This window comes from Macrotis lagotis, chromosome X (assembly GCF_037893015.1).
Source record: "Macrotis lagotis isolate mMagLag1 chromosome X, bilby.v1.9.chrom.fasta, whole genome shotgun sequence".
NCBI lineage: Eukaryota > Metazoa > Chordata > Mammalia > Peramelemorphia > Peramelidae > Macrotis > Macrotis lagotis.
The window spans coordinates 285040449-285058305 of NC_133666.1; the positions used below are offsets into that span (position 1 = coordinate 285040449).

Genomic DNA, 17857 nt, shown 5'->3' on the forward strand with positions numbered 1-17857 from the left:
ATTACTTCCTGACGCAGCTGAAAGTCATGAATTTTATATAAAGGGAAGGGTCTCATTCATATGCATCTGATTAGTTTTTTCATCTCTTAGGTGAAGAAATGTTAGATCATAGATCTTGAACTGGAAGGGATCTCAGAGTTTTTAGTTCTACTCCCTCTTTTTTACAGATAAGGAAACTGAGACCCAGAAGAGTTGTGATAAGACCATACAGCTAGCAAGTGATTGACATGGGGACTTAGACTCCACGTTCAGCATGTATTCCATTATACCACACTGTTTCTAATACTATTTAGTAGGAAAGCCATGAACATAGGATCTGTTGGCAGAAGTATATACCATAGCTCAGAGCAGAGGAAGTCATGATCATAGATTCCATGTCTTTTTTTTTTTAGCTCTCATGCCATGCCATTCTTTAGAATACCTAGCTATTATACTACTGCCTTTTCAAAGTCATCTGAAGTATGCTAGCCTGAAGTACCCTTCTCTTATTCTGAATTCCTAAAGATACAAAAATATTCTTTTTGCTTTCACTAAAAATTGTTCAACATATTTTTAATGAGAGCAGCATGACTATGCTCGATTATTTTTGAAAATTTTGGTTTAATACTTTGTGATGCAGGAATTCAAAGATATAATTTTAAAAAGTTTATTCTGATCATTGGTTTTAAGGCCATCATTGCTCTAACTTTTTTTTTTTTTGGCAAAGCTCCAAATGAAAGAGATATATCATTGGCCATGCTGCTAAGTCATGATGGTTGTTTTTCAATTTATTTTTTCTAATTTCATGCGAAGATGGTTTTCAGCATTCATCTTTTTCTAATCTTTTAAGTTCCATGTTTTTCTACCTTCCTCTCTCTCCTTTCCTCTCCCCATGCCAATGAGTAATCTGATATAGATTATACATGTACAGTCATGTTTAACATATTTCCATATTAGTCATGTGAAAGAAGAATCAGAACTAAGGGTAAAAAATTCATGAGAAGAAAACAAAACAAGTTTTAAAAAAGTGAAAATTGTATGTAACACTTTCTAATTTGAATTTTATTATTCAGTATTTTCTTCTCTTACTCTAGTGTGTTGATTTTCACCCTTTAATTGGAGAATACTGTTCTAGAGGATAAGCTCTTTCTGAACAGGAATGATTTCTTATAATTGTAGGATTCATATAGTCAGTAGGCATCTGTTAAAGCACTTGTTAAATATCAGACGTAATCTTGGATGTTATTGATGCTATAGAGATAGATATATAATTAAAACAGTTCCTGGTGTCAAGAATCTTACATTTTATTTTTGAAATAATAATTCGTAGTATGAGAATTATAGTGTTGGTAATAAGTTAATTCATGGCTGAACCAAGAATCCTTTTTTAAAAAGCTGATTTCCTAGGTAAATAATGTAGATAATGTATCCAAATATGGAAGAAATAAGTTTGAGAAATCAAGAAATAAATTTTAAAGAAAATCAGCTTTTGGTCTTGTATGAAGTTGTGAAATCTGGGTTTAGACACAGATTGCTTCCTGGAATTGCTTTTTGCTGAAATCTGAGAGAAAAATTGATACATGGAGGAGAAATGCCTTCTTTAATGTCCTCAATAAGTAGTGGTCTACCTGCCTTTGAAAACCTTCAGAGGTAATTCATTTTACTATTAGGCAAGTCTGATTGTTAAACCTGAGTCTTAAGTCTGTCCTTCTGTAATTTCCCTGCATTGCTATTTTTTTTTTATTCTAAAATTTTATTTGACAAAAATTATTAAGCAACTGTAATTTGCTAAGGATGGTGCTGGGTGTTAGATGTACTGAGACAAAAACAAAAGTCTGTCCTCAAGCATCTTAGATTCTGTTGGTTCCAATTCAAACATTCCCAGGCAGGAATTGGCCTGAAACCTGCTGTAGACTGGGATATTCAGTGCTCATTAAACATTATAACCAATAATCATTTATCTTTTTTTTTCTTGGAGTTGAGAGCTATCTTCTGATGTCCCTTTTTGTCATGAATAAACTCCAGGAACACTGTTGCATAGTGAAACAACATAGATCTAGTATAGTGATCTCCATTTTTTTTCTTCATGCAAAATAAATACTTAAAATGCAAAAGACTTATTGGACAATTTGACGAGACAAAGCTATCATGAAACAGTATCATCAAATAGTGATCCTTGACTCCTATTACATTCTCCAGAGTTTGATCTTGCTGGGATTGCTGAACAGTCACTTATTTTTACATTAATGCATGACTCCCACTATCTGAACAACTATCTCAGGGTTCACAACTCAAGTGTCTACAACTTTTCATTAGTCACCTTCTTCAAAAATCTTTGTAGTAGCCACAGAAAGCACCTATTGCTTCTGCTCAGCAGTCAGAGAACTCAGGAACACTTGAACTCAGGATGACTCGAAAGTCAGTTGTTCATTTTAGAATCTCTATTCAGTTAGTTTGAACAAGGAAAGAAAAAGCAGAAAGGGAAGCTGGACTTTGAGATCCAGTGTTAGACTCACCTAGGCCTCCAGATAGGGTCCAAGGCCATTACTTCTAAGAAAAAAGGGGAGGGGAAGAAATTCCCTACCACCCTCTGCAAGAGATGTCCCAAGGTAGAGCTTCTAGAATTCTAAGCCACATGTTCAGAACATGCGAAGAAGAGAAATAAAGGGGAAGTTGTCTTTCTTTTTAAAGTTTACTGAACAGGTAGCTCTTCCTGGCTTAGGGGTCAACAAGGGACCCTTATCCTAAAGTATTTTTATACTGAATAGAGAGCCTAGAAACAGATAGGACAGCTCAACTCCATGAAGTGTACTATATCCTTTTTACATCCCCCCATCGTATATTTACTGTTCTCAGAAAATCAACTGGAGTGCATTTGACACGTTTGTTCATATTTCCAGTTATGGGAACTTCTCTCCAGACCTAGGGAGGCTCCAAAACTTCCCTTCACAATTCTTAAACAATCTCCAAAGTAAGTCTTTTATTAAGAATTAGCAAATACTCTCAAATACAAAGATAAATTAATTCAATAAACAAATGACATTCTACTTAGTTTATCTTGGGTTCTAAACTTGTCTGTTGCTATTAAGGGCTCGTCCCAACCTAAACAAAAATTTAAAATGGAAGTAAAACCTATTAAAATCATATTATAGAGGAAAGGAAAAAGATAAGCATTCCTCCTCAGGAAGAATCTCTTAATTTCAGACCAGCTACCACAACAAACAATTTTCCCTTCTCTTTTCTTCCTCTATTATGAACTAGTGGCTTAGGATGTTGAAAGTTCTCCGTTGAGACTTCTCCTAGGGAGAAGAAGGGATGAGTTGGGGAATATTCCCCTCCCTAGAAAGCAGCGGCTCCTGGCCCTAATGTGGATACCTAGGTGAGCCTAAGACTGGATCTCAAAACCCTGCCTCCCCTATCTGCTTTGAGTTCCTTTTCTTAAGTTCAGGTACCTAATGAAGAATCCTGAAATGGATATTTCTACCAATCTATGAGTTCAAGAATTGCATCCAGTGCTAACTGGTATGGAACTGTCCCATTGGAGTTTAAGGAACTTGGGATAAGCTAGAAGTCACCCTCTCACCCCCCAGGTGTGAAATGAAACTGTGTTCCTGAAGTGCCCCTGTTTTTCTCTGATGTATCACCTGTCAGTATATTTAATAATACAGTGATACAGTGATGGAGGTCTAACATATCTACTTATAGATTTTCCTGCAGCATATAATACTCATGGTAGTTTAGATTTGCTTAGTGGTAGGACAGCAAGTTTAATGACAAAATTAAGCAAAGAAACTCAGATGAGTCTTGTATCTGTGTTTATAATATGTATGTATGTATGTGTGGGTATATATACATATGAGACTCTCGAAGAAGAATTAAGCCATTAAGATTGATTGAAATCAGTCCCTCTGATCCAAGATAAGGTCCTTTAGTATAATAAAAGTTTATGAACCCAGATCTATGTCAATTTGATGGGGGTATCCTTAATCCCCTTGGGCCAGTGGTACTATTGTTACTCTCAGACTTAACATATTGAAGGGACTTAGTATTTGTTGAATTGAATCCATTGCTTTCTTTGATCTACAAGGTTTGTAGACTGACTTTTCTTTCTCTGTGAACCAGAAAAATCTATATATTTTTTTTCATCCAGACCTGTGATGTTCAAACATTTTAGGTTGTGGAATTCTTCAGCGATGTGTTTATACCAAAATTCCAGGCTCTTGAAACTGGAGTAGAGGGTAGAGGTAATGAGACATGTATAACTTTAATATGTCTATACTTTATGAAAATCAGCAATTCCCATGTAAGGCAATGTAAGACCACTGATCTTAAAACTATTAAGTGTTAGATAATTACACAGTATAAAATATGTTTTCTTTTTCTGTCCTTTAGGATGTTATTGTCACTACTTTGAAATATGATTTCCCCCCCTCCTTTTTAGGCATTATATAACACAACTCTGAATGGTAAGGATTCAGTTCATCACTGGAATTGGACCTCAGATATCCCTTTGGAGTGTATTCTACATTATGTGAAAATTAGATATTACATTGATGAATTTAATTTTTTTGGTCAAAGAGAGTGGAGTGAATGGAGTCCACTAAAAAATATTTCAGGTAATCCATGTATTCTATTTAAAGTAATTGACAGACTGATCTTGTTATCTCTTATACTTTTTGTTTCTTCCTTAAGGATTTGATTTCTCTCATCACACTGAATTTGGATTAATGTATAACATGGAAACAAAATAAGACTGACAGATTGCTTTCCATGGTGGGGGGGAGAGTAAGATTGGGAGAAAAATTGTAAAACACAAAACTCAAATAAAACCTTTAAAAAATATAAAGTAATTGACAGATCAGTTATGATGGTGGTTGGGGGGGGAGATTCAACGTATAATTTAGTGTTTTGAGGCACTTAACTTTTGTGAATACTTTGCACCTTCATTGAGATGTTAATTGCTGTAATGAAATTTATTTCAATTGTCATATCTCTTTATCCCCAGTAAGAAAAAATAGGTCTGAAAATTAAAAGAAAAATCATTTTACAATATAGTAAATTTTTATGCTTTTCAAGTGTAAACTACTTGAAAATTACATGTTATTTTCAAAACAATAAAATTAACACATTGATTTTAATGTGAAATTTCAGACTCTTAGTTTTACATCTATATTAATCCTTAATTTCCCATTACAGAAAATACTTTGATGGTGAATTTCTGAACCACTTTAACTTTGAGTGTTCTTTTTCCTCCTAGGTCCACCCATAAAAGAAAATTATAAGGCTTTTCCTGAAGACAGAGTGGTACCAGTAGGTTCAAATATGACATTTTGTTGTGTTGTTCAGGAACCTGTCTTAACTGCCAATTTTGGAAATGAAAAATGTCCTTTTTTCTACATTGATAATAAAAGTGTTGCAATCCAGATCAATAATATTACTGTATCTCCAAGTGGTGGAACAAATGTGGTTTTTACAACAAAGTCATCTGTGTGTGGAACAGTTATATTTGCAGGATGTAAGTTATGTCACACTAAAGGAATCATTTTTACTAACCATATTTATTTAGTTTGTTAGTATTGGTGCTCTTAGACAAGTTCTGAAATTCCCTTTTTTCCTTGTTTCCTTAATGCTAATGAAACTATATCTTGCTATGTAAGACTTGTAGGGTCTAATTGTTATGATTTTAGATGGAATTATTAACAATATATTCAGTCTCAGTCAACTTATATTATTACCCCATTTATCTGATACCCTAAGAAAATTAACTGGTTCACATAACTAGAATTTTTTCATGGAAATCTAAAAAAAGTGAGAAAATTCTGACAATACCTTATATACGTCCCTAACTCTTTCAAAAGAAAATAGAGAATGTATGTTATATATAATGTTAGAATTGTACTACATGACCTCTAAGATCTGTTCTAGTTCAAAATTGATGAATGATCTGTTTCTACTCTCCAGAAGTTTGCAATTTAAGACTGCAGTGCTGCAGGTAATATGTTTGAACAACAAAAATAAGAGTGAAAAGAATAAACTAAAAATTGGAGAGGAAATGAAGTAATTTAACATTTTTAATGATTTTGTCATCATTGTGAATATTGTGTTTTAATCTAGTGAAAGGATCTTATTCGGGCAAAACAGTAACCTCTTCACTAATTTCTCCTAGCTTGCCTTTTTAAAAAAAGAAGTTATGCTTACTTTTTGTAGTTTTGCTGTCTCTCAATTTTCTGTTAGCTATCATTTTCTGTTGCTTTTTATCAGAGCCTTTCCAACAATTCCCATCCTCATATTATCATATTATCTATGTCTAATCTATTATAATATGAGAGACCAGATAAAGATTATTAGAATATTGTATTTAAAGTAAATAAAAGCAGATCCAGGGTAAGGTCTTAAGGAACATTTATGAGTAAAGAGCATTAGCTTACTCTGTGGATTTTGTCTTTATTTTAACTCCAAAATATCTTTGGTTACTTCTTGATTTCTGTTTTCTGAATAGTTGTGGTTTCCAGATAAATGTTTTGGATAAATAAGATGTTATTCGCCATAGGTTTCCTTTCTGGATAAAATGAATAAGCATTTTTTCTTCTTCTAGGGAAGGGGCAGAACACAAACTCTTAAGCCTAAAGAGCATACCTGTTCTTTTTTTTATTATTTCTAAGCATATTCATCATGTTAGATGTGAGAAAATAGATGCATTTGTCAATTACCCTGTATAATTTGCTTCTTTAATCAAGGGTAGAGTTTTTTTTAATAATAAACTGAGCAGAGGTGAACTATGTGATCTTCTTAAAAAGTGTATGGTTTCATACTAACCAGTTGTAGTTATGATTATCATTGTCATCATAATCACTAATTCCCTATATTATCATACTTATTTAATGCTGAACTTAGACACAGGGGACTTGAGTTCAACTCCTACCTCAAAAAGTAGCACTGGGCAGATTAGTGATGCAGTAGATAGAGTGCTGGGCCTACAGTCAGGAATACCTGAGTTCAAATGTGACCTTAGATTCTTACAAGTTGTGTGACTTCTAGACAAATCACTTAACTCTGTTTTTCTCAGTTTCTTTATTAATAAAATGAGCTGGAAAAGGAAATGGCAAACCATTCCAACACCTTTACCAAGAAAACCTCAGATGAGGACATGAAGAGTTAGAAGCAACAACAAAAGCAGCACTTTAGTATTTTAAAAGTTTTTGGTATAATGAACTATGAAAATATCAAGTCAAATTAACAAGTCTTACTATGTGCCAAACACCTTGGTAAGAACTGAGAATAGAGAAAAAAACAGTCCTTACCTTCAAGGAGCTTCTATTTTAATGGAGGAAGACATAAAAAGAAACTGGCAAAAATATATTGCAGCGATAAATGCAATTCTTGAGTTCTTTGAATACAATTGTTAACTAATATTGATATGGGAATGACAATTTCCATTTTTAGAAGTTAAACAATAATTACTAAATAAAACACAATTATTAAGATATTTTGTTTTAAGTGTACTTCTTCAAGACATGAATATAAGTTTTTGTAATAATAATAACTATGGTTTTCTCTTTATTAGATCCACCTGATATCCCTAGAAAGTTGAACTGTGAAACACGGGATTTGAAAGAAATTATATGTAGCTGGAATCCAGGAAGACCGACTGGGTTGGTTGGCCCTCGTGATACAAATTATATACTATATGAAAGGTAAGGTTTACGATTGAAAGGTTTAAAACTGTGAATGTTAAGAATAAATCAATCATTTGATTCCCTTCTTCAAACCTTCTTTCAAATTTATAAAGTTGCAAAATTCAAATTAAGCATCAAATAAAATTTTTTCCCGGTCCCATTTTTCCCTTCATGTGTATGTGTGTATATGTGTATGTGTGTCTCATACTATATGCTATATCACCTTTCTGAAATGGATAGCCTGTTTTATCATTGGTCCTTTGAAATCACAGATTATTGTATTGCTCTTAGTTCTTAGGACTTTCAAAATTGTTTTTATAGTGTTGTTATTATATGAATTATTTTCTTGTCTCTACTTCATTCTTTCCAGATTTTTAGAATTGTTCATTTTTATATATTGATATTCTATAAATCATTCCTCTCGTTCTGCTTACTTTACTCTGTATCTGATCCTATAAGTCTTCTCATTTCTTTTTGAAATCTCTGTTTTCTCATTTTTGCATCCCAGTAATACTCTACCACATTCACTTAGTGTAACTTAGTCACTCTTCAATTTATGGGCATCCCTTTAGTTTACAGGTTTTTTGCTTTGAGAGTAAATTGTTAATACAGAACAATCTACTCATTTCATGATTGCTTCAGGACAGGGAAAAGAGCCAAAAATTTGAATGCAAATCCTGACTCTGCCTGTTTGATCTCAGGCAAGTTGTTTAACCTTTCTAGGCCTCAGTTTCCAGATTAGGGTGATGTGGCAGTTGGCCTAGGCCTCCTAGGTCCCTTTGAGCTCTTAATCTGTGACCTGAATATATGTGTTTATTTTTAAATGTGTATATGTACATGTGTGTATACATATAAAATGTGTACGTACACATACAATTTGTGTATATATCTATAAAACACGTGTGTGGACACACAAAATGTGTATGCGTGTATTTTACATGTGAATGCATGCGTATTCATATATAAAATGTGAACATATACACATAAATGTGTGCATATATACATATAAAATGTGTGTATACATCAAAATCTGTGTACACACATATATATAATATGTGCATATACCTATAAAATGTGTATATATACATAAGTAAAATGTGTACATGTGTGTATATACAGAAATCTATGTACTTACACATGTGGTCTTGTGATGACTAAAGTCAGTCAGACAAGTAAATATTAATTAAGCTCCACTATGTACTAGGCATTGTGCTTAGCTGTGGAGTTAGAAAAGTAAAAGATAGTCCTGCTCCTGAGCCAACAGTCCATAGCAAATACGTACAAATATGTTATTTTCAAGATAAATAGAAAATAATTATGAGAGGGAAGGCACTATAATTAAAAAGGAGTGGGAAAAGCTTTCTGTAGAAGGTGGGATTTTAGTTGGAACTTTAAGGAAGTCAGAGAAACCAGGAAATGGATATGAGGAAGCTTTCTAGGATATGAGGCGGACAGCTAGAGCCCAGAGATTAAGGGTCTAGTTTATGCAACAGTGAGCAGGCTAGTGCCCCTGGATCAAAGAATGCCCAGTGGGATGTAAGTTGAAGACTAGAAAGCTAGGAGGTGAGAGCAGTGAGTTATGAAGAGCTTTGAATGTCTTAATAGGATTTAGAATTTGATCCCGAAAGTGATAGGGAAATACTGAAATTTATTGAGGATAGAGATGATGTGGCAATGACTGAGAATGACCCTAGCTTCTTGAAGGTTATTCCAATATAGTATAGTCTCTTTCAGAATCTATCAAACTTGGAAGGCTCCAGGAATAGATTAAGTATTTGCTGACAGAGGACTGATTCATCAGAAGGCTGATTTCCAGCGTGTTGTTTTGGCCACAACAATACTTGAAAAGGCAGTTAAGTGGAATGAGAGTTGGGGGCAGAGGGATTTTACAATCTAAATTAGAGGAAGGAGTATCCCCACCAGCACATATTAATCCTAAAAATTAATTATTTATATAGTAAGTAATATTTCCCCTAATGAATAGCTCATAATATTGTTAAAAAATGGAATGATGTGGTTTGGGAATGCATAACACATTTTTTTGTGATGTGATCCTGAGAAAATTGCCATCTTTCCAAGTTTCTTCATCTATAAAATGGGAACATGCCAGCTCACAGAGTTATGATATAGATAAAGTGAGATGAAAGATTTAAAAACCTTTCTTATTTTAGGCATATTATTAAGCTAATTTTCTATGAGCATAAATCATCTGAGTGAAGGGAGGTTGCCTGGTAGTATGCTTTGTGTAAGGGAAAAAACTATGTTAAGGTTAGCAGTATCAGAAAATTAACAAAAAATAGAAAAATTCACATACAAATAATCAAGTTTTAATGCTATTCAACTATATTTAAGCAGTGGATGAGTGATCTAGTCTGATGTCTATATGGCTTATGGAATGCAACTCTTTACATTCTTTTTAAACCATATATCTTACATTTTTGTATACATACTCAGGCAGAGCCAGCAGAAATTTATTAAGTGCCTACTCTATGCCAGATATTATGTTAGACACTGGAGATTCAAAGAAAAGCCAAAACCAATCTCTGATTGCAAGGAACTTTTATATATTCCCAGAGGCATGAGCAGTTTTTAATAGAATAGCCCCAGTCACTAAAAAAAAATATATTCATGAACTCTTTATATACACTATATTAATTTTTGAAATTATATCAGTTGAACGATAGTCCTTCACTAAAGTCCTACCCTGATAGTTCATTTTGGTATGGGAGTGACCTGGTACTCTAGAAGACTTGGTCAGTAAACATAAACGCCCTTTTAGAACATGAGAGACCAAGTCTGTTGTCAAGGACCAGCCTAGCTAAATTTTGAAAGGTCATTAATTCCTACAATCTTATACCACCTTAGCTTTCCAACTTTTTGCCCTACCCTTATGTGGGATAATGTTCTGTGCTTTGGCACATTGGACTACTAGGGAAACTAGGACAGACTCTCTGGTCCCCACCATTCACTGCTGTACCCTACTGTCTTATTGTTCTTGATGGAGAGGTCACCTTGTTGCTTGAATTCCTGCATATCCATTAAAGCTCAGTTAAATGCCATCTTCTTAGAAAACCTTAGTTGGTTGCTCAAAGTCAGTAAGAATAATTTTCCCCTCATGAATTTTATATAGCACTTCTCAGCTATAAATTGTGGATTATAAATAACCCACTACCTCCCAGGGTGGTTGTGAGGATCATTAATTTATTTAGATATTTATAAAGGCTATGTGCTGGCATATAGTAACCACTTAATGAATTCCTCCCTCCCTTTTTTTCTTCTTCCTTTCCTCCCTTCCTTTTCTTTATTTCCTTCTCTCCTTCCTTCCCTCCCTCTCTTCCTTCCTTTTTAATGACTTAATTTTGAATTACATAGTTAATTGTGTATATCATATCCCCATGATAACAGGAACTGTAATCTTTGTATTCTGGCAGTGCTTGTGTTCTTTTTCATCTTTTCTTGGAATATAATAGAAGTTTTTAATAAAGCATTAAAAATTGCCTGTTATTTCAAAAGGATGACATCTATTGCTTGATATTGAAATTTGTTATATCTTTGGTTATAGGGTGTCCTAGATATAGGTTGTGTTCCTATTGTATCAAAAACATCACTTTTACAGTTCTACATAATTAATAATGTATTCCACGTCTTAAAACTATCTTCATAAAAACTTTTAATAGAAGGTATTTAAATCAACAATTTTAAAAAAATATTTTTTTTTCAATTAAATTCAACAAAAATGTTAAGTACTCCTTTACCAATCATACATCTCCTGGATATCTTCGTGTTCCATTTCTTGTTCATAAGTTATCACTAATAATGTAGTTCAACGTACTTATCCCATGTTAGTTTTTTTCTGACCCATATACAGTTTTCTTTGGAGGTTGTAGTCCATGATTCACAGCAATGTAGGTTTATCAGAATCATATTGCTATATGCTTTTTACATCAAGGAGAACTTTGGAATCTTTGAAACTGTTACACAGTTTTACAAATACAAGCCAGCCTGTTCTCTTCTTCCTACTCAGTTTTGTGCCTAACTTATTGTTTATTTACACTGCTTGTCCAACATAGATGTAATGACAGAGTAAATCAATGAATGCATATTTAGCTATATGTTATAATTTAGGAATAGGCTTTCTTCATCTATTTGATTTTTCTGTATACGTTTTAGACCATTTTATTTGATTTGTCATGAATTTTATGAAAACTTACTGTAGTACTCTGACACTTGATGCTATCAGAACATTATTCATAAATAGGAACATTTGGAGGACATCAACATCTCTAAAGAATCTCTCATCCAATTGGATTTTGTACAAAAGCATCTATCATGATGGGGCAAATACCTTTGACAAGTACATATTATTCTGTTTAAAGTCTTAGCTGATAATGATAAAGGATCATTAAACAAATTTATTTCTGTAGTTATATGTTAGGGAAACTTATATGGTCTTAACATATGCATGAGTCTTATATGATATTAACATATATTTGTTAAAGGACAATCTTTATGGGGTGGCTAGGTGGCACAGTGGATAGAGCACCAGCCCTGGAGTCAGGAGTACCTGGGTTCAAATCTGGTCTCAGACACTTAGTAATTGCCTAGCTGTGTGGCCTTGGGCAAACCACTTAACCCCATTTGCCTTGCAAAAAACTAAAAAAAAAAGATAATCTTTATGACTTTACTTCCCTCAAATAAACTCAAATGCCTTTTTTATGCTCAAACATATTTTTGCATCATTTATACTTTTTAATAATCAACTGCATGACTTTAAAGATGTCTTTTGCAGAAAATAGTTGCTAAAGCCTTTCTTTTCTTTTCTCATATTTTTGTTGAGGATCGCATTGATTTGATCATTGTAAAGGTTTTACAGAGACAAGAAGATAGATCTATATGTTGGTAGTTGTAAATATATCTTCTCTCTTGCCTTTTTTATCCTAATATCTGTGATTTTTCTTCTACTTAGTATCTTATCATCTGTTATATCTTTAAAATCAAATCCTCCCTCTTCAAAATTATCTCTAAGTTATAAATTTTATCATGGTTTTAGTTCAGCATTCAGGTACTTATAATTATTTTATTGTCCATTAACATCTTAAGACATTTACCTGAATACCTGTCTGTATACTTTATTTGAATTTAAAATTATATAATCATTCTTTAAAATAATTAATTCTTAAGTATTTTATTATTAATTATTTATTGTATTAGTGTTAATTATTTATCTTGATGCTTATTCTTAATAATTAATTATCTGGTGTTAATTATTATTTGATATATCATTATAAATTATTTATTATTAACTAAAACACTTAGTTAAATATTAAATATTTAAAATAAATAATCAGAATAAACAAAAAATTTAACTTTGTCTTTCCAAATGGAAGTAAAGCATGAGAAACTTTATTGGTAGGTGAATACTTATTTTAAAGTCAAACTTGGGACCATTGAATCATATATTTAGAGTTGGAGTAGTTAAAGGCTATTTAAACAATTCCCTCAATGAGATACTAGGATCTGAAGAGGTTAAACAACTTGCCAAAGGTCTCACTGATAAGTAAGTATATAGAAATGGAATTCAGAACCACGCTCTTGCATCCAAAACCAGTACAATTTTCTCTGTACTGTTTCTTAACTATTTTTTGGTATTTTGGCCATAATTTTTCCTAAAAATCTTCATCTGTCTTCTCAACAAAGTCCCAAGGAGTTTCCTATACTGTATAATAGACACAGCTACAGATTTGAATTGTAGGATGTACAATAATGGGTTTTAAACTGTTTATACCAGTATCTATCAGTACTAAAACATTAATTTTTTTTATTTTGACTTACAGATTTTCTGGAAGAAATGTTAAATACATTAGAGATGAAGAACAAATGAATGAAAATCATCAATTAATTTTTCAAATGATAGCTGGTCAGGAAATATACAATTTTACCTTGAAAGCTAACAATCCTGTGGGTAGATCTGAAGCAGTAATTTTAGTTAATGTAACTCAAAGAGGTAATAGTGTTACATAAAATACTTTTTATGCAATTTAAAAGTTGTATTAACATTTTAGAAAGTCAAAAGTATCTTTGGGGATGACTTTTTTAACTAATTATGTTGTTATGCAACATTTCTTGAACATTTTGTGAGAATGATAATTATGAAAATGGCAAGTTAAACAGCATTGTGTCCTGTACTTAGAAAGATGAATATGTCTAATGTGTATCAATAACTAGAACTTGGACTAGAAGTAGTTCAGTTTTGTCAAAATTGAAACTGAGCAGCACCACTGATCTATTCCAAAATGCAATACTTTCATAATTTTCATAATTCATGAATAAATGGCCTACTCATTTTCTACTTCAGTGGTCATGCATATACAATTATAAGGAGATATCTTGCCAGACTCTTTCATGAGATCTCCTTTCAGAGAATAACAGGGAAAATATTGTCTTGTATGTAAATATTTTAGAAACTAGTCCTCAGTCTTCTTTCTTCAGTGTTCGCATTGTCACTTATCCGTAAAACTTATATTTGGAAGTCTATCAATTTGCTCATAAACAGGCCTGTTTTGTTGATTCACAAGGAGCCATAGTCAAGTGAGATAATATTTGTAGAGGGCTCAGCATATCTTAATAAATGATTTTCCCTTCTCTCTCTTCAACCCAACCCCCCACTTTTCTTTTATAAACCATTTGGGAAGATTTAAAAGTATTAGGAATTAATTTGTCTTGACATTAGCAGAAAAAAACCAAATTGAGTTTTTTTCCCTGCTTTCTTTTTCTACCTTTCATTCATTTAATTTTCACCAAAGTTAAATTCTAAAAACCTGAACATTTCACAAACATTTTATAATTAATTAATAATTGGCTTATTCTAATAATGAACCATACCTGAAAATTCAACAGTTGCTCTGCTTTGAAATTATTTCATGAGTTCTTAATGACCCCCAAGTCATTTTTTGGTTTCAGACAGTGATTTTTGAAAAAATAGACACTATATATGCAGATGGGTTACAATTAGTTTGTTTTAGCTTCTAATCTATTACCCAGCATCCCATAGGGATCAAGACATGAAGGATATTAAGGCAAAGACACTTAAGCATGACTATAAAGATTGGTTTACATGTCTATAATTTTACCTGCTTCTCCTCGTGTCTCCCACTATTTCCTATATAAACCCTCTCTCTCTTAACTAAACATATCTACCTATTATTCCCTAGAAGAACTATTTATATTACCACCCTTCCAGCTTTTGCTCAGACTGCCTGCCTTCTTGGAATGCCTTCTTTTCCACTTAAATCCTACCTTTGAAGGATTCTTTAAAGAAACTTTCCCTGACTATACTAACTCTTAGTTCCTCTTAACTCTCATAATACTTATTTATATTTGAGGGTACTACTCAAATTCTTTTACTTTTGAATGTTCTCAGAAATGATACAATATTCTGCATATATTAAAGAAATGATAACTTTATAATGTTTTAGGCAATTAGATATTTTTGTTTCCAATGGTAAACAAAGGTAGGAAAAATAAATGCCATACTTCTATGAATGCTAATGATATTTTATTCTATGTTCACTTTATGTTGTCATATTAGAAAATGTAGTGTCCTTGTTTATTTTTTTACTTTTCAATAATTGTTAAATGATTTCTAAAATTTCTATTTTCAGTTTATCCTCATACTCCTTCAAAACTCATTGTGAGGGACATTAATTCAACCATCATTATGCTTTATTGGCACTTACCTGGCAACTTTGCAAATATCAATCTTTTATGTGAAATTGAAATTAATACAACTTATTCAGGGAAAGAATTGGTAAGTATTTTTCCAGTAAACTTTTATTAGTTATTTTAATGAAATATTTTATTTCAAGCAAGACATAAAAATTAAATTGATGTGATTATTTGGAGAAACTTTGAAGAAATTTATTTTAGTAGATTTATGAAGAGTCTTATGTTTCATTATTCAACATTACAATATTATAATCAGTATTTTAAAGTGCAATCATAGTATTAGATATTATGGCACATAAATTAATGTTTAATGGTTCAACTCTCAACTGTGAAATTAATTAATTATTCAGTTAATAAGCTGATGCATAACAGAAGGAAGAAAGGTTGATAACCAAAGCTTTTAAGTAGGAGTGGGACCAGGAGTCATCTGTAGGACAATTATGAATAAATACTTGAGTTTAAATAATTTATAAAATTCATTTTGACTCAGAACTGTATGTAAAATTTTATTGCAAATGGATTCCACAAATAGTTATGGGACACTTAAAAATGTCTTTTTTAAAGGTAGTCTTGAGAAAAGAGCTAGGTGCTCACAAATAGAATATCATCCTCAAATGCTCATGAGTGATTATAACTTTGTTTTGATCTATGTACTAAAAACTTACATACTGTGATAGTCTTTTTTTCTTTTGCAATTGATTATACCCAAGAATATATATTTGAAAACCTGCTGAAATACTTAAACCTTCTTAGTACCTCCCCTTTCAACTTTGCTTAATTCCTACTTCTCTGGTTTGTAGATAAAGTGAAAGGGACACAGAGCACACCTTTCTGAGCCTAATTTTCTTATAAGCAGATTTCCAATTTGAAATTTTAAAATCTTCAATGAATAATGTGGATGAAATTGCTTTCAGAATGAATTTTAACATGAAAATATGAAGTCTTGTACTTTCAGGTGCTTATAAGGTCTTTGAGAACCAGGTCTATTTTTTATTTTTGTCTTTGGTATCCCTAGTCTTGCTCATAGATTCTTATAAGTAATGTTTGTTTACTGTTGAGACAAAGCCTCTTCCTCTGACTTACTTCTAATCTATATAAGATTAATAAGATGTCTTAACTTTTTGTAGATGGGAGCGAGAAACAAGTTAATAGAGGAATTGTTTGATTTTGTCTTTGTACTCACATAGTAGGTTTATGCTGACTGATATAATATGAAGATTATAAAGCTAAGTTAATTTTTAAAACTCCATTAATTTTTCAAAGCGGAAGATCATTGTTAAAGGATTGGAAACCCCTTCATATTATGTTTCTGTGGACAAGTTGATGCCATATACTATGTATACTTTCCGGGTTCGTTGTTCTTCTACAAACTTTTGGAAATGGAGCAAATGGAGCAATGAAAAGCAATACTTAACCATGGAAGAAAGTAAGTTTTTTGGATAATTTAAGGACTATGTCCTTAAATTACTATCTTTAAAAATTCATATTTGGGATCTGGGATTGAATTTCAGAATTAAAAACCTGTGATTTAAATTTTAAAGGTTGTAGAGAATTTCTTTTTCCATGATTGGTGTAGAACCAGTCATCTCTCTAAGTAAGGTCATTCAGCTTTCCAAGTTTTACATGAAATTGAAAATGGGGTATACACAGAGGAAGAAAGAACAACTACATGAAGACTTTATTAATTCTCTTTAATAATTTGTTTCTTCGTCTGTGCTGACGATCTTATCAGCTTCCATAGTTTTAATTGTCATCTCTATTCAAGGGACTTCTAGATCTGTCTGTCCACTTGAGCTGCCTTCAGACATCCATCACTATTTGGCATTTAAAACTTCATATCCTGAAGACACCCTAAACTCAGCATGTTCAATAGAGAACTTATTATCTTTCCCTCATTTTTCTTTCAGAGCATCCTGTTTCTTTTTTTTTTAAATTTTTTTTAGATTTTTGCAAGGCAAATGGGGTTAAGTGGCTTGCCCAAGGCCACACAGCTAGGTAATTATTAAGTGTCTGAGACTGGATTTGAACCCAGGTACTCCTGACTCCAGGGCCAGTGCTTTATCCACTGCTCCACCTAGCCGCCCCAGAGCATCCTGTTTCTGCCAAAGGCACCACTATACTTTCAGTCATTTCGACTTGCAACCTTCAAGTTTGCAACCTTTAACTATCACTCTTCTATATCATATATATGTAATAGTGGGTTTGCAAGTTGCATCAATTTTACTTCTCCAAGATACCTTGTATTTTTCCCTTTCTCTCCTCACATGGTTACCTCCATAGTTCAGATCCTTATTACCTCTTATCTTGACTATTTCAGTAGCCTTTTATTTGGTCTTCCTTCCTAAAGTATCCCTTCTCCAGCCCATCTTCCTCAGCTATGGAAGTCATATTCCTAAAACATAAATCTTACATGTTATTCCCTTCTCTGTAAACCTGAGTGACTTCCTATAACTCTAGGATCAAATCCAAATTCCCCT

The 17857-nt window shown here is 32.5% G+C and overlaps 1 protein-coding gene across 3 annotated transcripts in view; it reads left to right on the forward strand.

Moving 5' to 3' along the window:
• Positions 1 to 17857, forward strand: part of LIFR (LIF receptor subunit alpha) — an 89224-nt gene that overhangs the window by 45921 nt on the left and 25446 nt on the right. For all 3 annotated transcript variants that reach the window (XM_074202649.1, XM_074202650.1, XM_074202652.1), the window contains 6 exons: positions 4421 to 4595; positions 5237 to 5494; positions 7544 to 7673; positions 13490 to 13659; positions 15317 to 15462; positions 16644 to 16806. In XM_074202649.1, the coding sequence (XP_074058750.1) occupies positions 4421 to 4595; positions 5237 to 5494; positions 7544 to 7673; positions 13490 to 13659; positions 15317 to 15462; positions 16644 to 16806 (1042 nt within the window). The remainder of the gene's footprint in view (positions 1 to 4420; positions 4596 to 5236; positions 5495 to 7543; positions 7674 to 13489; positions 13660 to 15316; positions 15463 to 16643; positions 16807 to 17857) is intronic.